Source organism: Blennius ocellaris (assembly GCF_963422515.1).
Source record: "Blennius ocellaris genome assembly, chromosome: 2".
In the NCBI taxonomy this organism is placed as follows: Eukaryota; Metazoa; Chordata; class Actinopteri; order Blenniiformes; family Blenniidae; genus Blennius; species Blennius ocellaris.
The window spans coordinates 25,596,108-25,618,847 of NC_137651.1; the positions used below are offsets into that span (position 1 = coordinate 25,596,108).

General features: G+C 43.2%; 1 protein-coding gene across 2 annotated transcripts in view; it reads left to right on the forward strand.

The window, feature by feature from the left end:
- tenm4 (teneurin transmembrane protein 4) overlaps positions 1 to 21,448 on the forward strand; it is a gene marked incomplete at both ends in the record, with an annotated part of 133,151 nt that extends 111,703 nt beyond the window's left edge. For both annotated transcript variants that reach the window (XM_080513885.1, XM_080513886.1), the window contains 6 exons: positions 1,777 to 1,949; positions 5,892 to 6,127; positions 10,603 to 10,899; positions 11,897 to 13,511; positions 16,486 to 16,628; positions 20,690 to 21,448. In XM_080513885.1, coding sequence (XP_080370011.1) covers positions 1,777 to 1,949; positions 5,892 to 6,127; positions 10,603 to 10,899; positions 11,897 to 13,511; positions 16,486 to 16,628; positions 20,690 to 21,448 — 3,223 coding nt within the window. The remainder of the gene's footprint in view (positions 1 to 1,776; positions 1,950 to 5,891; positions 6,128 to 10,602; positions 10,900 to 11,896; positions 13,512 to 16,485; positions 16,629 to 20,689) is intronic.
- Positions 21,449 to 22,740: the final 1,292 nt, after the last annotated feature.

Genomic DNA, 22,740 nt, shown 5'->3' on the forward strand with positions numbered 1-22,740 from the left:
GAAAATATGAAAATACTGTATAAATCCAATGACACTAATGCAAATTGTTAGGCCTATTGTTGGGCCCCAGCATGAAAGGTCACGGAGCTTGCGTGTGTCACAAAGGTGACGCGATCCGAACCGACTCGTGGTCGTCCAGGGGGAAACCGGTCCTCTCCTTCCGCTACGCACCCTGCCCTTGCTTGCCCCCCCACATGTCCAGAGAAAGCCAGCTAATAAGTGGCTGAGCCGAAGCAGGCCGGAGCCATTACAGCTCAGCGGTGAAGCTCGAGGAATGGAACTAGCTCAAGGCCCTAATTGAGACAGAGAGAGTTTGGGTCAGTGATCAAGCTGGGGCATGTAGTGTGGCTCTTGGATTAGATTTCTGTCGTGTGGATTTAGTCCTTTGTGCAGGGTTGAAGGCAAACAGGAGCATTGTGTCAAATGAAGCGGACAGTTCAAAGCGCGACCGTGTTGATAACGTGTGACACGGATAGCTTTTGCTGCTGATATGCGCGACAAGCCCAATTTTTCTGAGGAAGGAATTAAGACTATCGAAAAGAAATCAAATGCGTAAATATAATTTACTTTGTCATTTTCTGAAGTGGAGGACTTAAGGTTGAAATGCATCTATGAATCCCAGTCCTTCGTACAGCAAAGATCAGATAACATTTATCTCCAGGAGATGATTCCTCTCCCACTCTTCCTTTCCATATTAGATATTTGAGATGGCAGCACCGAGAAAATATCTGTAAACCAGCACCCGCCATCTCATTTATTAGATGCTTTATTATGGCAGGCAGCAACATCGAAGAGGGCTTTCCAATCTGTATTCAGTTCACAGAGAAGAAGTCTTCATTCTAAGTAATGTACCGTTCACTCACTGCTGTTCTCAAACACCCAGCAATCAGAGATATTTCAAATTGTTGCATGCTGATGTTCTCTCTGAGCAAAACGAAACAATCTGGCCACTCGTGTTCGTGTATGTGATGAACTGACTGATTTGCGGGCTCCAAAGATGCTTCATCGCTTCGAGGAGTCGCACCTCAGTGCCTCGATTTCATACAGTGTATAATAAGATTAGGTGATATCGCTAATCTTTTTTGCTCACTTTTCCACATGCATACGAGAAGTTCTCATTTTTCACGTTTTCTTTTTACATATATACATTGAAGGGCATTCACAGAATGAAATACATTTCTATCATTGGTGCTGAAATATCTCGAAGAGTCCAAAGCTTCTCCCCTTGACCAACTTTTAATTCATGAAAAGACAACTTGGGCAATTATTTCACACTTTTTGAAAGTTGTGTTGATTGTGGTTTGGTGATTAAATCTGATAGTTTGGAGTTTTATTACCACGGGCTGCCACCACTGATGGATTTGCGGCCGTGTTTACCGCCTGTGTTGACACGTCTTTACAATTTGTGACACTGAGAAGGAAATATCACACTCTCCTGGAAAAAAAAAAACCTCCCAATCTCTACCTGTAATTACCTCTGGAACAGTTTATCCTCTAACACTTTATTTACAGAGAGCAACTCATAATCACTGCAAATCTGAAATGACAGAGCAGCTCATTACTCACATTTATGTACCTACATGCATTTATGCATACCTGACCTGCATTCATGATTATGGCTGGCTTTCTTGTGATTTAACATTTCTCAGCAAGGCTCGGTAAATTTCAGTATCACAACACCATTTTGGCTTCTGTCAAAGTTACAGCTCATGCCCACGTTCAGACGGCATGCCTCTTTTTGCCTTTCCCGTTTCACGTCGTCCTGTTTCTTTGTAGGTACGACAGCTACGGCCGTCTGACTAACGTCACTTACCCCACGGGCCGAGTGAGCAGCTACCGCACGGACGCAGACAGCTCGGTCCGCATCCAGACTGAGGGCTCCAACAAAGAGGATATCACCATAACCACCAACCTGTCAGCCTCTGGCACCTTCTACACACTTATGCAGGGTAAGTGTCTTTTTCGTGTAAGTCACGAGTGGAACAGCTGATTTTGTGAGGTGAATTGTGTTGGTGGAAGAGCTGTGAGTGTCAGCAATGGACCCTTGTAGTTTTTGAGTTTTATGGGTGATTCGGAGCAGTCATTTTAGTTCAGGGGCCATATAAGAGCCCCATTTCTTCTCAATTGGGCCAAACGAGTGGAATGAGAGCAAAAAAAAACAGTTTTATTATCAATTATTATTATTGTTATTATTATTATTATTATTGTTATTATTATTGTTGTTGTTATTTAAAAAGCGTAACCAGATCCAAACCTGGTGCGTGTTTCACACACGGTGCACCAGACAGCTCCGAGGTCTGTCCTCGCATCGGTTTCGGCCGTAGCATCTACTCCCAAGTCCCGGTCTCCATTCCTGCCTCACGTCTGCTCTTTCAGGAACAACATGAAAGTTGCGCAGCAAACGTTTCGTTACTAAAACAACCAACAGCACCCACAACTGCCCTAATATGAAAACACAGTTTTTATGGTTTTTGGGGTTTTCTGTCATTGTTGGGTAACTGAGACCTTAATCAGACTTCTGTGTGCTTTCAGTCATTGGTTTTAGTACCAGTAAAATTATGTTTCCTAATTTCAAAAGGTTAAACAAGCTTCGTTTGAGCTCTTTTGATTTGGGAAGCTGTGTTTTATGGGGCTATTGCCCCTTTTCTGAAATCTTGCGGCAACCTAATGCCACATAGGACCCAAGACAAAAGGCAGTTCAGACTTTTTCGTAGACAGTCACTTTGAAAAAAATATATGTTTTTCTGAGCGACAACTGCTTGTAATGAGAGCATATGAGGAGGCACCATCGGGCACTGACAGTCTCCACTAAGACTACTCAGAAAAGCCACGAGTAATTAGACCATGAATGAGCTAGCATCCTTCTTGACAAATACCTATTCCAAGTGTGATTTCTCACGGGCAGTAGACAGATCATTCAAAGTCCAGGTCAATAAAATCAAACCTACCTGCATGGCGGCGCCTGGGGTTCAGAGACATCAGGGTTCCATCTATGAAATTATAAATCCACTAACAGTAGTATTTGTTGCTCCTCTGTTTTCAATAAGAGGTGGAGACCTGCTCCCATTTCCAAGAAATGAAACAAATATTGATTTTCTGTCGTAAAAACAAATCATAAAATACAGTGCCTGTGGTCAAGTACAAGATCCTTCAGGTTTGAGAAATCTTGTGGGAAATGTGTTTTTGTTTTGTTTTTTGTTTTTTTTTTAAACGTGTAAGGATTCTAATATCTCATTTTGGTCAACGAGTTTGCTGCGTTGATCACTCATTCATAAGTTGGACCTTTGTCTAAAAGACATAAGATTAAGCCCCCAGCTCCCTGAGCCCACTGGTTCACTGCAAAGCTGCAAGAGTAGATGACAATCTCTGGTTTCTTGCTGTTATTTAATGGCGTGGTCACGTCCGTGTTGTGACCTTGTCTCAGACATCAGCCTGTGAGAAAAGTGGCGCCAGGAACCTGGCTGGTAATTAATTCACCATTGTCTGCTTTGTACGCTTGCAACTGGGTGATCACATAACACATGAACGCACAAATGTCACAGATTCCTCTCTGTTTTTCTTCTCTTCAATTAAACTTGTTTATCAAGTTCAAAATAAAGACTGACCAAGAGAAATCGTACAGCTATAGTACGAATCAGGTGTGTTATAGGAAAAAAATACATGTTATATGTATAACATTGTGTTTTCTGTTTTGGGACCATGTTTTAACCAGATGCAGCTACTCTTTGGTTGAGTATTTGGATATATTTTAGGGTGACATATAAACACATTATACTGTTATCAAAATTGAATGTAATATTTGTAGTGATGAGTTAAATATATCAACAAATATTGCCTACAGGTGTGTGTGTGTGTGTGTGCGTGCGTGCGTGTGCAAAATTACATTTCTGTAATGAAATAATATTGGGCTTGTTCTGTTTTGGTTTGTTTCTCAAATTTCATTAACAGCTTTTTTAGACTGCTGAGGAAGCTGGACCGTGTGCTGTTAGTCACACGCATTTCTCTGTTTTATGCATGGTTTTCTGCAGCCCTCAGCCTCCTTTAAATGTCACACTCAAGCAGATCCGCGTCCCGATGAACTGTATGAATGCATTAGTGTAAACTCTGCACTTCAGCAGTATTTTTCAGCCTGGTCTGGTCTCAGAGGCCTGCTTTCAGTAGGGTCTGCCCCAGAGGTCTGTGGTCAACCCTTGAAGTGTCTGCATGATGGAGAGAGGTAAGGGCCAGTGCAAGGTCAGGCCTACCGCCTCGGCCCATTTCTCTTCTTACTAATGTACAGCTCGCCCTGCCGCGCTTTGTGCGAAAGACAGACGCAACACTCCACATTACCACATTATGTTTATTGTTAACTGCCCACTGTGATGCAAGATTGTCACAAGCACTCAAATACAACACACAATATATATATGTTTTTATATGAGGTTGAGGTTTACAAACTCTTAATTTCACACTGTTCTCAGTGAGAATGAAATTTATCCGGCATCCCGTCACTCAGCTGACAGAAGGCAAGGCGGAGGCATCTTCTGATAAAAAGTGTTTGGGATGCTCAGTGGAAACATTAGTCACCAGTCTGGAGTTGGAACACAGACTGTTGTCACCTGGGGAGAATAACAGACAGCCTTAGATTTATCCCCAGTGCATGAATGTGTATGTGTGTATAAGGAGCAAAGGCTTTCGTAGTGCTGTAAGGACTGTTTACACAGTCATTTCACAGGGATGTGTTTCTTTCTCATGCAGACAAAGGGAAATCTTTACCAAAAGGTTAGACATACGCTATCTGTGTTGCGGGTAAGATGTGATGATATGGTATGAGGGGTAGTGGTTCAGTACTGAAAATAAATCAGAATCAAAGTGATGTGCTTTGAAGTAATCGAGAAGTGTTTTTGCTGTGTGTGTGTGTGTGTGTGTGTGTGTGGGTGTGGGTGGGTGTGTGTGTGTGTGTGTTTTCGTGGGAATAAATGATTAGCAGTTTTGTAAGATGTGAAATGTGTTGACAAACTCACATTACACTATATGGACTTTTGGTGACAAGAAACAAGTATCCATCTTTAAAAAAAAAAAATTGGTGTAAAAATTATACCTTAGATATAAATTAGACGGAGGATGTTAGGATTACATTAAAGTTAGGGTTAATAATAAGGTGAGGCATTCTGTCTAATGAATGTGATGAAAATTCAAAGACAAAAAATACACAGCATGTGTGTGTGTGTGTGTGTGTGTGTGTGTGTGTGTGTGTGTGTGTGTGTGTGTGTGTGCGTGTGCGTGTGCGTGTGCGTGTGCGCGTGTGTGCGTGCGCGCGCGTGCGCATTTCCATGTTGTTTTTATGGGGTCCTAAACAAGGGGGGGTGAACTTTTTAGGTCCGACCTTTCACCTGCTGACCAGAAACTTTTCACATGTGGTTGTTTTATAGCTGAGGTTATGAATAAATTCACTGTTTTGACAATTGTTTGAAATGATCAAGGTGTCACTGAGTCCCCACTAGTAATGCAGTGTGCGGGTGTGTGTGTTTCGCTCTGCCTCTTTTCTGTAGCCTCAGGCAACCGAGCAGCTTTGATAGTTTTCATTCCTCCATATCCTCCAGGCTGCTGCAACAGCTGTAAAACTTTACTTTACTGGCGCAGTGAAACCTCTCACTATTGATCTTTGTTGTCACAGACCCAACATTATCGCAGTGGTTCAGTTAAATACTGCTGCTAAAGGCTTTCTTTTTGCTGAGCAGCCATTTTAGGTCATTATGTTTGTGTCTCACTGAGATGAATATTAGATTTAGCGCGCTTGCATCAGCTGCAAGAAGCTCTGATTGTTTTTCCACTCGCTTCGTCTTATCCTAATCATCCTCATTTTTTTAAGGGGGGTTTATTTCTCAAATGTGGCCTCTCTACCTCCACAGATCAAGTTCGAAACAGCTACTTCATCGGTTTGGATGGCTCACTGCGGCTTGTTTTGGCCAATGGCATGGAGGTGTCGCTGTACACTGAGCCCCACCTGCTGGCTGGCACGGTCAACCCCACAGTCAGCAAGAGGAACGTGACCCTGGCCATCGACAACGGCCTCAACTTGGTAGAATGGAGACAGAGGAAGGAGCAGGCTCGTGGCCAGGTCACGGTGTACGGACGCAGATTACGGGTAAGCAATTGCCTTTTTCTCTACTACATTAGACTTTCAAACATTCATTCTTCCAGTTTATCACAAAAGATGCATTCAGCTTGATTTTGTCCCTTGCTTCAATGAAGCCACATTCTGTGAAGATATATGTTCTGTGTACTTGAATTCATATTTCTCTTTGGCTTGACGCAACGTTTAGAGTCCGATATATGACATTAACCCGAAATGTAACAACAACCCAAAATGTTGTAAAATATGATGTAATACAACCCGAAATGTAATAACTGGTGAATAACGTAACAAGACGCTGAGCCCAAAACTTAAAAACCTATGAAAATTACATTATTGAGCAGGCAAAATATTTTCCCCCTAATATTGTATTATTGTTATTACATCATATAGTGAGTTAATGATTTATGGTTTATATTTGAACTGCTTCAATTTGAATCCCACTGAAAGTTTGGACTATCTGTTTATACATATATTTATACACAGTTTATGGTATTCATGTAAGATTGCTGGTGCCCAAGTCATCTATAGTCTTCTGTTGTCTATTATCTGTGATCTGTCTCTCCAATAATCAGTGCAAAATAATGGATAAGCATTAAACATATAAGAATCACATTTAAATTATTGTTAAATCTTTCGACATTATCAACCAGTTATTACATTTCGGGTTATATTCCATTATATTTTATAACAACTTGGGTCATTGTTAGATTTTTGGTCGCTGTTACATATCGGGCTCTTAACGCCATTGTTTCTCCGGCTGCGTACTTAGGGAGCCTACCTTTGTGCATATCACAGACACCTTTGAATTGTATTTTTCACGTGTTTTTAATTAAATAACACGCATTACATAGTAGTTTTGTTGCATAAATGAATTAAATGCTGACTCATCTATTGTTAAAACATGAAAAACATAGGATAGACATTAAAATCAGGAGGGCTGTGTAGCTGAAAGCACAGTGTCTCGGTCTACAGTCTACAATATACATATGGCAGTACATAGATGGACGCTTCACGCTACCCTATGCACACTGTAGACTAAATCTGTTGTGGGTTGCACTACATGCACCTCTCTCCCCAGGCATAGGCTGTGCAGAGGTCACGGTAAAACATAGCCTTCGCAAATCGTTTGCGTACGGAGTATATATTAGGCTTAATGGCATTTAATGATTCCTCGCATTAGTACTCTGTATCAGCAAGTAGCAATAAGTTAGGATTTGTACTCTACTACTTAAAAAAAAAAAGTGGTACCAGTGCATCTCGAGTCATATCCATACAAGCTTTCCTCTGTCACCCGTCTGCAATGGCCCGTTCGAGGCTACACACACATTGCTCTGATGTATATACAGTCTGTCTCAATTGAGCTCTTTTGTTGTCTTTCCTATAATATTGTACAGCAAATGGCAATTTCAGCTAAGTTGTCCACAACATGCAATTTAATGCAGCTAATAGGGAGGTGCCACTTTGTCTGTCTTTGGCTGTTCATTTAATGGCTTCATCGTCCCTTTGGAAGTGAAAGCTTCTAATGTATGGTACAGACAATGGCTCCAGGGGTGAGATAGGAACTGGAAGCAGCCTAATGGCAAGAACAGAGGGGATGAACAGAGATGGAATCATTGAGCGACCTTGAGTGACATGTCAAGTGATATTACGTGGGTGGCTGGGCGAGTGTGTGGCAGCACATGGTCAGTGGAGCGGAGGGGTGGATGAATTCAGAGGGTATCTGACTTCACAGATCCTTCTTGTGCTGCGCTGTAAGCAGAGACGATAAAGAAAAGCATTTAGACGGATGCTGTTTGTGTCACGGTTTGTTTTTTCCGACTGCGTTTGTCAGTCTGTGGAACTTCATGTGCTGGGGTTTGTTTTGTTTTGTCCTGAGGCTACACAAGTCCTCAATTTCCCTCTTTTTTTACAGTGGTTTTTATGCTCGTCGGGCTCCGCCCTCCCAGCCAGTCATAATGTTCATGATTTACACTGCTGACTCACAGAGACTCTGTTTACTTCCATGAAAACAAACCCTCCCTGTCGTTGGAGTAGTTTGTTAATGTGCAGTAATTAGAGACCCTTGTGGGTGCCACTCCACCGCGACATAAATCTTTTCCCACTTCAAGTCGGAATAAGAACAGACAAAGCCATCACTCTGTGTATTAGCATTTCTGTATCTGTTCAGAAGAGATTCGAGTCGAAAACAAAGATGTTTCCTTTGATTGCAAATTGAGAACAAACTTGTGTCATTGATGAAAACTCTGGCTGAACTGAATTAATCATGAGAACCGATGAAAAGGTGTTTTTGCTTGTGAAACAACAAATTGAGATTGTCATTTGACACAAATGTCTTTGATATTGATTGAAAGTTCAAATGTTGCGCTGACATTTTATGTGGCGATCACTTTAAAATGCTACATTTTAAGTCCAGTGTAGTCGAACAGGCTGTGTTCTGTTCCTGCACACCTACTTTCTTTGAATAAATTCCTTTTAGTGATGATGTCCAATTTGAAAGCGTTCCTCTTGAATGGGTTTCCATTCTCGGGGGATCTTAGGATCAACGCTGTCAGATCTTTCTTTCACTCTTGACAACAGCAGAAACCAGTTTCTTCAACAAAGGACTTTGGTGGAAAGAGTGCAAGTCTGTCCTGCCCGTGATAATGTTGGGAACACTGAATTATGTTTGAGGAAATGCAGGATCAGTCAGGGTTTCTTACCTTTTTGGCATTTTCTCGATCATTTTCTGACAATATAATGTCTCTTCAATCCACTTCCCCTTGCTCATCCATCCGTATCTTTTTCTCAGGACCTCTGTCATCTCTCCTACATTCTGTACATGACTAAATCATTTCACCCTGCCTTCCCTCTAAAGCAGGAATGTCAAACACATTTTAGTTCAGAGGCCATACAAAACCCAATATTGGGTTAGGGTTAGAAGTAACCCTCTTGCATACTGACATGTCAAATTTGATGAGTCATCAAAGGTTATTAGATGCATGTTGCACGGTGGAGCTTGTAATTATAACGTTTGAATCACACACTGTTAGGGCTTTTCCACCAAAAACAGTTAAATGCTAGTTCACGGCCGGTGGCAGTGCCAGTTCTTATATTAGCACCGCCAAAGAACCGGTTGTTTTCCTATTGTCGACTGAGCCACATTAGAGCCACGTCATTGTCACTCCAAAACGTAGTGCGTCACTGATTTCACCAATGGAGCGCTCATACGGGAACGAGGAGACGGACTGTATTCATCGTCAGGGACCAAGACTAAAGTGCGAGAAAACATTGCGTGTCCTCTTCGCTTTATTGGTGTTTTTTCACATTCATCTTGTTTTAGTCCGGAGCCCCCAGAGTGGCCATAGAGAAAGAGAATAAAAATATTAAAGTAAGCGATAACTCCAGCGATAACTCCGCCCCCAGCAGCGATAGCTCCGCCCCTGGTTCTTTCTGGTGGAAAAGCCCCCAGAGTGACTTACTGAAAGTAGGGAGGGATTGGGGGGTTCCAGCTCACCATCTGTTTCCTTCGGACTTGCTTCCCAGATCTGCTCATGCGGCTCCTAATGTCCACAGATGTGTGCCTCTCACGAGTTTGTCGCTTTTCAGTCAAAGTAATCCTCTCAGTTAGGTATTAGTGACATTAATTGTCTCGGGTGTAATTGTCCCTTCACAGATGAGAGGCCTAAGCATGCTTTTCCTAATGTGAGAATGAAAAAGTGAGGCTTTTTCACCGAGCTATAGAGTTTACACCTCTATAGAAAGATGTGCCATCCTAATGATTGCACACCTCAAGAGAAACTCTTATTAATAATAAGAAAAAAAAACCCAAAGCAAACAGACTGATTGAAAGGATAGTTTTAATTATAGTGCTAAAGCCCCAATTTCTCATATTTCCCCAGATGGTGTTTGACCTGCAGTCTACTTAATTTAAACTCTATTTTTCCTAAGTCTTCTGCTTGTAAAACCTATAAACAATACTGAAAAGCTATAGGATTGCTCATTTGGTTACAGCACAGGTATTGAACAGCACTCTTTTCAACCCCGTGCATGTGAAAAAAGAGTCTTAAGCGGAAACCTGTTTTTTCCCCCTCATTTCCAATTTACTGAAATGGCTAAATAAAATGAGTCATCTGCATTCGGCGATTCTTTTCAGTAAGCAGTAAAAATGAATTTAATGATCAATGTGACTCTTAATGTTTCTTGGATGAATGGGCATACTCATACTTAGACTCTGCAGAAATTTCTCACAAACAAAGAAATGTGGTAATTCTCACAATTTCATCACTTCAATGGTTCCTGCGGTCCTGAGATAGAGCACCGCTGTTATAATTAAAAGCCATGAAGAGAAGAATATAAAATAATCACTTTGTGATTAAAGGTCTCCCACCTCAGCAGAGACGAGCGCAGGTTGCTCCCTGTCATTCTCAACATGTTTGTTTCCACTCGAGTGAGCCGCTCTGGCCACATTAAATATTTCTGACTACCTCTGTTTCCTTCCCCCTCAGGTTCATAACAGGAATTTGTTATCTCTGGACTTTGATCGAATTACCCGCACCGAGAAGGTTTATGACGACCACCGGAAGTTCACGTTACGGATCCACTACGACCATGCGGGTCGACCGACGCTGTGGGCGCCGAGCAGCCGTCTGAATGGAGTCAATGTCACATACTCCTCTGGAGGGCATGTGGCAGGCATCCAAAGAGGCACCATGTCTGTTCGCATGGAGTACGACCAGAATGGCAGGATCACCTCCCAGATATTTGCCGATGGTAAATCTTGGAGCTACACTTACCTCGAGAAGGTACGGATTGTTGTTGACTCGTGTTGTGCAGATAAAGTGTGGAGGCATATTTGCATGAGAAACTTGAGGGACGGTTTTTGACTTGAGTTGGTTAACTTGTCATACTTCAGCAGCGTTCCTGCCGCATTATCAGTCTCAAGCGCAGATATCAGCCAAAATGTAATTAAAAGTGTCTGCTGCACTGCAGACGTTATACTTTGTTACCGTCGTCTGCCAGCAAAGTTCAACCTGAAATAGCTCTGATGAGAAGTACAGAGTGAAATGTCACTTTCTACTCACTAATTGAACGGAAGATTGTTTGGAAGGTGCTGAGGAGCTGTTATTCTCTTTCTCCAGACAAGTTTTGTGAAAACAAGTCACCAGTCACCTTGTTTATAGTCTGTAGTCAGTCTTTTAGAAACCTCAGAGAGTCATGATGCAGCCTGTCGTCTCAGTCCGACAATTTTAAATCGCCATTCATCGGCCCAAAAAACGGGCACGAATGAAAATGTTCTATTTGCTGAGTTGTGAAAAATTGAGTTCTTTCATACTGTTTAGATCAAACGATCCTACAAATAAGAAATGAGAAACTGCTTGTTTGTGAAATCATCTCTTAAGGAAGTCTTCATGTGAAAGGAATACTAACAACTCCACTTTCATGATGGAAATTCGGTCCAATCTGACTCACAGTCGCATGCATAATCAGTTATTGCGTTTGACATTTTGGCTATCCTATTGTGCTATCCCATCTCGGTGCCATGTCCCATCCTACACATACTAACAACACTGAACAGAACAACTCGATGAATTGGGTCCATTTAATTATGTGGGCATTAGTTACATAAAATATAAATTTTATGACTCCTTATGTAATGGAAAGGGCTCGTGTAGAGGTTAAAGTAGTTTGTATTGTTTTGTGTTCATGTAACAGTAAATGTATCTGATGAGATGTTTTTTAAAGGGATACTGTAAAAATACTAACAACAATCACACATGTTGTTTCTTGTTTATTTCACAGTCCATGGTACTGCTGCTTTATAGCCAGAGACAGTACATCTTTGAGTTCGACAAAAATGATCGCCTCTCCTCTGTGACCATGCCCAACGTAGCACGGCAGATGCTTGAGACCTCCCGCTCCATTGGCTACTACAGAAATACATACCGCCCCCCTGAAGGCAATGCCTCGGTGCTCCAGGACTACAACGAGAACGGCCAGTTGCTGCAGACCACCTACCTGGGCACGGGCCGCAGGGTCATCTACAAGTACGGAAAGCTAGCCAAGCTGCTGGAGATCCTCTACGACACCACGCGCATCGGTTTCTCATACGATGAGGTGGCCGGCATGCTGAAAACTGTCAACCTGCAAAGCGAGGGCTTCACGTGCACCATCCGATACCGGCAGATTGGCCCCCTGATTGACAGGCAGATTTTCAGATTCAGCGAAGAGGGAATGGTCAACGCTCGGTTCGATTATGTGTATGACAACAGTTTCCGTGTCACCAGCATGCAGGCCGTCATCAATGAGACACCGTTACCGATCGACCTCTACCGCTACGACGACGTGTCTGGCAAAGCCGAACAGTTTGGGAAATTTGGAGTCATCTATTACGACATAAATCAAATAATAACCACAGCAGTGATGACCCACACTAAACACTTTGACGCTTACGGGCGAGTGAAGGAGGTCCAGTATGAGATATTTCGCTCCCTCATGTACTGGATGATGGTGCAGTATGACAACATGGGCCGAGTGGTGGCCAAGGAGCTGAAAGTCGGCCCTTACGCCAACACCACGCGCTACACATACGAGTACGACGCCGATGGTCAACTCCAGGTTGTTTCCATCAATGACAAGCCTCTGTGGAGGTACAGCTATGACCTGAATGGCAACCTTCATCTCCTCAGCCCTGGAAACAGTGCACGCCTCACACCTCTACGGTACGATATCCGGGACCGCATCACCCGTCTGGGAGATGCCCAGTACAGGATGGACGAGGACGGATTCCTCAAGCAGCGAGGCACTGAATACTTTGAGTACAATTCAGCCGGCCTGCTGATTAAAGTGTACAACAAGGTGAGCAGCTGGAGTATCAAATACCGTTATGACGGGCTGGGTCGGCGGGTGTCCAGCAGAAGCAGCTCGGGCCATCACCTGCAGTTCTTCTATGCGGACTTATCCAGCCCCACACGGGTCACCCACATGTACAACCACTCCAGCTCCGAGATCACGTCTCTGTATTACGACCTGCAGGGACATCTGTTCGCCATGGAGCTGAGCAGTGGGGACGAGTTTTATGTGGCTTGTGATAATATAGGAACGCCGCTGGCTGTGTTCAGCGGTTCTGGACTCATGATTAAGCAGATCCTTCACACGGCATTTGGGGAGGTTTACCTCGACACTAACCCCAGCTTCCAGCTCATCATCGGCTACCAAGGCGGCCTCTATGAGCCGCTCAGCCGACTGGTCCACATGGGCAGACGGGATTATGACGTCCTCGCAGGCCGCTGGACGACTCCTGACCACGAGATTTGGAAACGACTCAACAGCAACCACATTGTTCCGTTCAACCTGTACATGTTCAAGAACAACAACCCACTCAGCAATAACGAGGAAATAAAGTGCTACATGACAGGTACATTCTCCCTTTCCTTCCCAGAGATAATTATTTCACATTAAATAAAACAAAGGAAATCTAACTAACCCTCCTCTATGTTGAACAGCAGCTTGTCCTCAGTCTAATTGCAACGTATTAAAGTGATAACCCGGAATCACTGTGAAAGAATTAAAAGAATCATTTATGGATACCTGTAAAACCGCAGCTGTCATCCTCTGCTATGTAGCCGGCTGTAAACTTGTCAAGGCCACATTTCACGTAGACTATTACTTCACCTGAAGGAACAAAGGAAGATGTAATTATTAATTTCTCTTTCATGAGGATGAAATAGCTATTTATTTATGATAATGTGAAAGATTCTTAGAGAACGATCATATTGCAGTAAATAATTTAACCTCCATGATTGTATTGAAAGAGGTTTCAAAACTTTAACACTTTTCTAATCTTTGATTTTTGCTTTTGGAAGTGAGTAGATATAAGATCAGGAGATAGAAACACAATGATTATTCATAAGTGCAGTTTCTGCACAAATAAAACACAGAAATTAGATACAAATCTAAATTCAGGATGCACCAATACTGACACCAGGATCTGGTCCGATACTGCATGATAAAGCTCCCAGATACAACCTGGTGAGCATCACCTGATATTGTGCGTCAGCAACTTTTCCCGGAGGTAGACGAGGGCACAGGCAATGTCCGTGGTTTGGCGATTCTTTAAAATGAATAAGAGTGACAAAAGTAAGAAATACTGACAGACCAAAATATCAAGAGGAGACAGTGAGTTCATACTGTAGACAGCCTTTGTGTATTGTTTGCCAATGGAGTATGCCATTAACTTGTATCAGTATTTGGTACATGCAAGTAGCTACAGATTAGTACTTGTACTTGTAATAATCTTTTAAAAAGTGGTACCGCTGCTTCCCTCGGCCATCGTTGCTCTCCTGCTCCGGTTTCACCTGCTCCTCCCACAGCACATCATCCTCTCGACCATCCAAAGTATTTCACATGCAGTATTTTAAAGTCCTTGAGCAACTTTTTAATAACAACATTCAGCGCCGGTAGCTGGTTCATCATCCCTCTGGTACAATCACTAAATCGCTGTTCATTTTGTGGACCTGACGTTTGGCTCGGATCATATCCAGCCTGCTCCTCTCGTTTCTGAGGCAATCGCTCTGTGCTTATGCCGCACTCAGCAAAACACCAGGTTCATTTTATGTTTGGGGTCTTACTCAGCACACACTTTTTCAGATCTGTTTCTTAAAAAAAAAGAAAGAAAAAAAAAAGCCTGTCTTGTGATTTACTGTAGTAAATCACATCTGAGAACACTGAGTCCCAATCAATCAACTCGTGTCCACGAAGCTGCCACTAAAAAGCCTGAAATTTTGACTTCTTTTCCATCTGTTGCTTACAACAAACAATACTTCCCTTTTTTTTTTTTTTTTTTTATCAAATGTGGTGTTTTTCTACTCTAAATATCAAGCCACTTTTGGAAGAACAGAGGCTGCCCAAATTAAATAGAAAGGCAGTGTGCTTGGGAGGTCTTTGAGAGCTTCTCCACTGGGAGACCAAAGTTGAGTGTCCACATGGATGCACGCATGCGCACATGAATGTGCGTGTGCCCTGCGGCCATCGTTTTGAACACGCTCAAAGGGAACACTGCTGCACGGCGAAGCCCTCCCTGTTTTTTTCCAACACTCAGGTCACTTCCCAGAAATATTCAGTGTTTTCTGCGGTAGGGAGGAGGTAAATGGCAGTGAAAGCACCCCAGCGGAGAAGGAGAGCACAATGGATCCATAGAAACCATAGCCAGGGTGGGTTGTATCAATCCCTTTCCCTGGAAGCAAAACAACACTGTTAAAGATACTCTATGGAAACGCTGCGGTTAAACCAGTCGGATTCAGCTGGATCTGGCTTCATTTGATGTGTTGAATCTGCATCGCATTTACTCAATAATGCTTATGTTGGCAGATTTCCCCTGTTATTATTTTTCCCCACTTTGAGACAGTCATTTTTCTGTTTCGGTGGAATTCAGCCTGCCACTTGTTTTTTTTTTTTTTTTTGTACAACAAAGCCATTTAGCTGGCTGCCAACAGAGAGGGCCCTCAGCTTCACAGTCCACTATCGATGACTGACTGGCATTTGAATGCTCAACAGACTCTTAGCTCAATGTACCGTAAGTGGGTGCGCCTCAATTGTGATTGATGGCTCCGACATTTACATTCCTTTCACTAAATTAGTGGAGTCCTTTCACTCTTTTCAACTTTGTCCTCAAACGAATTCATATTTAAAAAAGCTTTGTCAGGTGCCACAATGTCGCATTGCCAGTCTGAAGAAAAACTCGAACTCGAAGTGTCACAGCAATGATTCTGCAGTACGTACCAAATACATTGAAAGGAACAAGAAACAAATGGTTCAGATTTAACAGCCTGTCCTTGCCACTGTCTCTGTGATAGTTGGAATAATTGACAACCTATTACCGGGGAAGCGGCGCCACCTATACCCACGGTGTCAGTGGTGGTTATTTGACGAAGCACATTAGCATGATTGCATAGATTCAAATCTCAGACACTTTCCTCTTTTCCAGCATCTCATTAGGGGAAAAATATTACAGAATATTGCAGCAAGACTTCAAAATATCTCATAGTGAAGTCTTAGCTGTCTTGAAATGACATGAAATAATAGTATATAATTATCAGCGCAGCAGACGCTCCTCTCAGATGTCACTTGGCGTTTGTGGGACCCAGCTGTGCGTCATTAGTGTGGCACCTGCAGGAGTGGACGTGAATCATCAGCATCATCTCAAGTGTTTGGAATAGCTCGTCCACTTCCCCAAAACAAATAAAGTACTCAGACTGAGAGAGGAGGGTTTCAAGGAGACAGCCACTTGACCGCGGAATGTCAACTGTTGAGAATATTAATTGTGTGTATCACTGACGTAAAGCATATGCGTGCCACTTCTTCACTGGTTTCTGCCATCTCCGCCCCTGCAGACGTAAACAGCTGGTTGGTGACCTTTGGCTTCCAGCTGTACAACGTTATCCCTGGCTATCGCAAGCCAAACACTGAGGCCATGGAGCCGTCCTACGAGTTGGTGCGCACTCAGATCAAGACGCAGGAATGGGACAGCACCAAGGTAGCCGCTCTCACTGATCCCTCTTTTCGTCTCACCGCAGATCATCTCCTCTTTCTGTGCCTCTTTTATCCAACATCATTAGCAAACTTTGTGTGGCCTGGCTCCCGCAGGACATGCCAACTATCAGGCCAAAATATGGCCCAGTGAGCTAGGTCTCTGGCCCGAGTCCTCATCTTGGGGAATGGGGTCAGGCTAAACAGCTCTTGTAATTGTTCTGCCATTAGGGAAATTCACTCTCCATTCCCTCCACCACTGGTCATTGATTTCATCTCAGCTTTACACTGTTAGCCAAGGTCTGAGAAGTAGTAGACATGCTCTGATTCTCGCTTTTATCAGACCTTTTAAGTTGCCTCCCACTCACCTGAATTATTGAAGAGGCCACTGTTGTTTTCCCGGGTTTGGTTACAGCTCGACTGGCAAATGCCACCCATCAGAGGGCAGATTCATGTTGCCTGACACCCTGGCTGCTACTTAAACATAGTGGGCATTTGTCATTATCAAACTGTGTTCTCAGCTATCTCCAGGACTAAAAGCAGTGCGAATAATATGTATAATGGTGTCTGCGACCTCTGATCTGACCTACCACCCACATTAAGCACATGTGCCCACCAGGAGAGCGTCATGAGCAGCGAGGCCAGGGTGTAAACATTGCTGTAATATGATGAACTGCAGGCGCAGCACAGTGGGGATACTTTTAGCACTGATGATTTACAGCAAGAATATCCAGGGTTAAGGCTGAGCAAACGCTCTCGTCGCACATCGACAATGCCGTAGGTTCAAGTCCAGGGCGGGTCTTTGTGTTTGCATGTTCTAACTGAAAGTGGGTTTTATTCTATCACTCTGGTTTCTTCCCACATTTCAAAAACATGCATTCAAGGTTAATTGATGACGCTAAATTGCCCTCAGGTGTGATTGTGAGCGTGTGTGGTTGTTTGTCTCTGTGTTTGCCTGCCTTGATCTGTATAAAGCAGTATAGAAGACAAATAGAATAGAGTACAGATTTATTCCAGGCACTCCAGCATCCTCTTGCAATTAGAAGATGTGATTTTTTTTTGTGGGCTTTTGGCATCTAGGTGCAGGTGTAGTTGGATGTACTGGGTGAGAGTTGCGGTTGCTTCTATTCATAGGCATGCTTCCTTTCCATCATCCTGTTTAATCCCAACTGACTATGAGAAGGCAGGGAACACTCTGAACGGGCCAACGCAGACACACACTCACAATCACTCTTACAGTGCAGCAACGTCGTGCAAATGCATGTTTTTTGACCGTGGAAAAAAATCCGTAGAGCCTGGAGAAAAACCTACACAATGAAAACGTGCAAACATAACATAGGAAGGCCCCTGGACTCAAACTGGCGATATTCTCACTGTGGGGATGGAATGATTGAACACGACACTGTGCCAACATGCTTCAACACTGATTTTATTATCAAGTCCTCATTATACATCCGAAGTCAATGATTGAAAATGGCAACCCAATAAGCTAGCATGCTCCTGTTATGTGAAGTTGCATGTGTTTACTCCCTTACATCTACTTTACCTGATTAACTTTTTAGATAAATTCTATCCATGAGAATAGTTTCAATGCAACATATTTTGTTAGTTGTACAAACTCAACTTTCACTCTGTTACACTACTCTTAATGGAACTCATTACCTTTTTGTTGGACTATATTGAAATAAATTCCATTATTTAGCTTTTTAAATTTGATACACTCATTTATTACCAAATATACACGTTATTTTCTTAATGATAACTAGCATTACTCACCATTTACTCAGTAACTGATGTTAATGTAACAGAGTTACATTAACATCTGCCATTAGCTGGCCTCATCTCCTGACCTCATTACTCAAATATTTTTTGTGATGGAGCAACGATATAAGTAACATATACAGTATCACTGCAGGACCGTTGTACACTTGCATTATGCTAAAACTGATTTCGTTTAAAGCTGTACAGTTTATCTGTGATTGCTCAGAAGTACTGAATATAAATAGGTCCATTTCAGTAATAATGCCATTGAAAGGAAATGTTTCATCTACAACCTCAGCCACTCAATTATATATTCAAGATTGCCGACGATAGATTGCAAATTATCTGAAAACTCCTGTAATTGAGGCTTTAAATAGCAACGTTACCCGAGATTTAAAGGTGCGTTTGTTTTTTTTTTCATGTTTTTGAGCTGGCAGCACACCTCTAGAGTATGAACTGCGAATGATATGTAAAGAAAGATTGAGAAATAATTAGTGGGTGGCCTGTATATGAGCAGGACCGTGATAGTCTTCTCTCCAATTCTGTCTTTGAAAGCGGTGCTGAAATAGTTGATGCAACGTTGATCCTCACCGCAGATGGCCAGACAGCCCAATTAAGTGCTGGATTTTTTGAAGCATAAATCTAACTTTGAAACTACATGTGGTATATCCTGTACAACTGGGTTGTTGGTTTTTTTTTCATTTCATCCTGGAGAAAAAAAGTGTGCTTGCCTTTTCTATCTCCGCCCACTTAAGCCTATATTTCGCCAAGCTGTTGAAACCACACACAGATTGAAAAATGCCGTGAGGGGCCAGACAGATGAGGTTTGTGCCACACAAGGCTTGATCTCTCATTCTGGGTTTGCTGGAAGCTGATTGCACCCCATGCTATGTGAGTGATGCTTCTACGGGAGAGTCACGGGAGGCTCTTTCGGTAGAGTGGAGGACACAGCCCCCCCCCACCCACCCCAGTCTCCTGGAGCCTCCGGGACAGCTGACCGGGTCACACACTGGCATGGTAAACAAGCACGGTGTGAATGAAGTGTCCCCTTCTTAGTGCCGTTGATCGAGAGATCCTGCAGCCCAGCGAGCCCCCCCACCTCCCTTCGTATGTTCACAGGATTGTGATGTCAAGTCAAAGAGCAGGCAGGTGCGCTGGTCACCGCTCCCCTGTTGTGCAGCACTCAGCCCCACCCAGTCCCCCCAGCCCTGAGCCACTCTCTAACACAGGCACGGGGAGATAAAATTAGAAAACTGCCAAGAAGACTTTGGATGTGACTGGTTGACTCCTCTGGATGCTCATAGGCTCTTATCTCGTGTGATGGCAGGAAGGCACAGTCTTTGAGAGCTTTTTTGTTGCTGCTCAGACTCATTTAAGACTACTGCCTCGCTGTGTATATTGGCCTGCTTCCATTTCATATCACCACCCCCCCCCCCCCCCCCCCCCCATTTTAACATCCCTCTTTCTTCCTGAGGAATAACTCTTGTCAAGTAGTGTTAGGACAAAGTCTTAATTTTGGCTGATGGGTATGCGGTATCTATGCAATGCTCTGATCCCTCAAGGTATGAGATGCATACACTAGTAACCAAGAGAGTCCTGTTTCCTAGTTTGCACCGCATGGCTGTCAGAAGCCGGCGATCTTACCCTTTTTCCAAATATCATGCCTGTCACAAATGATCACAGAGATTTGCATTTGCTGACAAACACCTCTGCCCCTACCTTGACTGTGTGATACATTTTCAGCTTCAAAGCAGCCCTGATTTCTTGTTTGCCATGGATAACAGATGCAATTTCATCATTATTTTCCTGTGTAACACAATAAAGATGTCTAATCAAATGAGCAAGAATGCGATGAAGGCAATATTTATATTTTCTGTACTATCTTTTTATGGGGGGGAAATGGATTAGTTTTGTGTTCTGAATATACACCTCTCTGTTTCAAATGTTTTATTGTGTCATCCAGCAGCATGGTGTTTGTTTTTCCATTTTGTTTCGGTGTCAGATCCTCCTCATTCACTCATATATAAGGATAAAAAAAGACATCAGTTAGCTTTGACTCCGAAATATTTGAAATGATAATGAGGAAGTGTTATTCTCATTCGCATTTAAAAGCAGAAGACTTTCTCAGTTCACTTGCAGAGTTGGACCAGGATAACTGATAGAAGCTAAAGCGTGAAGCTATCAGAAGTTAATATTTCGTAAATACTGAGAACACCAATCTTAAAGTGCTTGAATCAATTTTCCCACTAAGACAACAAAAGGAGAGCTAGTTCCCTGAGACTCAACAGTGTTGTCTTTACTTTGCAGTCTCTGCTGGGCGTCCAGTGTGAAGTTCAGAGGCAGCTGAAGGCCTTCGTGAAGCTGGAACGCTTCGGCCAGATCTACAGAGCCAAAAGTGCAGGATGTCCTCAGACCGAGGACAAGAAGATCTTCGCCTCAGGCGGCTCCATCTTTGGTAAGGGGGTGAAATTTGCCATCCGAGAGGGGCGCATCAGCACTGACATCATCAGCCTGGCCAACGAGGACGGGCGTCGTATGGCTGCAGTTCTAAACGACGCCGTCTATCTGGAGAACCTCCACTTCACCGTCACCGGGATGGACACCCACTACTTTGTCAAACTGGGCTCGGTGGAAGGAGACCTGGCCCTCATCGGCATGACAGTGGGCCGGCGCACGCTGGAGAACGGCGTCAACGTGACGGTGTCTCAGGTCAACACTGTCCTCAACGGCAGGACTAGGCGCATCACAGACATTCTGTTGCAGTACGGCGCGCTGTGTCTGAACACGCGTTACGGCAGCAGCGTGGACGAGGAGAAAGCCCGGGTGCTGGAGCTGGCCCGGCAGAGAGCCGTCGCCCAGGCCTGGGCCCGGGAGCGCCAGAGACTGAGGGACGGCGAGGAGGGCTCGCGGACCTGGACTGAGGGAGAGAAGCAGCAGCTCCTCGGCTCGGGAAAGGTGCAAGGCTACGACGGCTACTACGTGGTTTCGGTTGACCAATACCCCGAGCTGGCAGACAGTGTCAACAACATTCATTTCATGAGACAGAGCGAAATGGGCCGAAGGTGACATGAACACGAGGCTCTGGAGTGATTGACTCAGACGTGGGACACGGGACTTCTTGCCAAAGACAGTTGTGTACATGACCACTTTTTTGTTTGTTTGTTTGTTTGTTTGTTTGTTTTTGGTTTCCTTTTGACTGTGCTCAACTTAGTTTTTAATATACTGTAAAGAAAAAAAAGCAAGAGAAAACAAAAGGTTGCATTCAGTTGCACTGTATTAATAGCCGAGTGCCCTTCTCCTTTTGAAGATTCTTTAACAGTCTTTGCCCTCCAAGTGCGGCTGCTAGAGGATGAACATTTGTGATGTCTTTGACTCATTTTTGTGACTCCCATTTCCTCATCCCTGTTGGTGATTCTGTTCAAAGGAATCCAAGAGGAGTATCAGTAATGCATTATGTTCACTGGCTAACTCTGCTGCCAGACTTGCAGATTGTTATTCACAAGCTCGCTTCATTCTGCCTTTTTCTGCGCCTCAGCCAAGGAGATTCCTTCTCTTTTAATCACTTCTTTTTTATACTTGAAGCCCTCATAGCCCCAGTCATCCATAAATAATGAGAAAGATTTCTGTTGGCGCTAGACCCCTTCATCAAAACCCCAGCTGAACTTGTCAAAGCACCTTCATTTGTGTGATGTCTCGTATTTTCCTTGAAGAGTAGGCTTGTTACTCATTTGTGGTCTTAGCTTGGAAGGCTTCAGTGCACCTTGACTGTGCATGTTGGCCTTTTCTCATCAACTACCAAATTAGCAGAACTGCTTAATGAAGCTTAAATATGTTGGGGGGAGGTTGGTGAAGCCAACTAAGGGATTTGAGGCCACTTCTTTTATTAGGTGTCTTTTGTTTTGTTTATTTTACCTGGTTTGATTTCCATAATGAAAAATAAAAGCAAACTTTTTTTCTCTCCTTTTTAACTTGACTGTGGTCAAACAACTCAATTATGAAAAGAGTGAAGAGTCCCCCCCTACTGTAAGAAAATCCTGTGGAGTTAATATGTCTGTATTAAACATCAAAAGGTATTTTACAGGAATGGTTTTGAATTCTATTTTAGTTTTGTTTTATAGCTATATGAATTAACAGTATAACAAATGTGAATTAAAAAAAAAAAACAAATGTGAACTATTGTCCCTTTTATTGTTAATTGTTGTACTTGAACAATACTTAAGGGTGTTTGAACACATGGAATAAACTCTGAAAGGTGGTTTAGTTAAATCAATGACTGTGTTTTTCATTAGACCGCCTGCATTTAACCTGTCTGAACTACATTGGAAAGGCACTGTTTGTCCGTGAGTCAGTATTCCTTG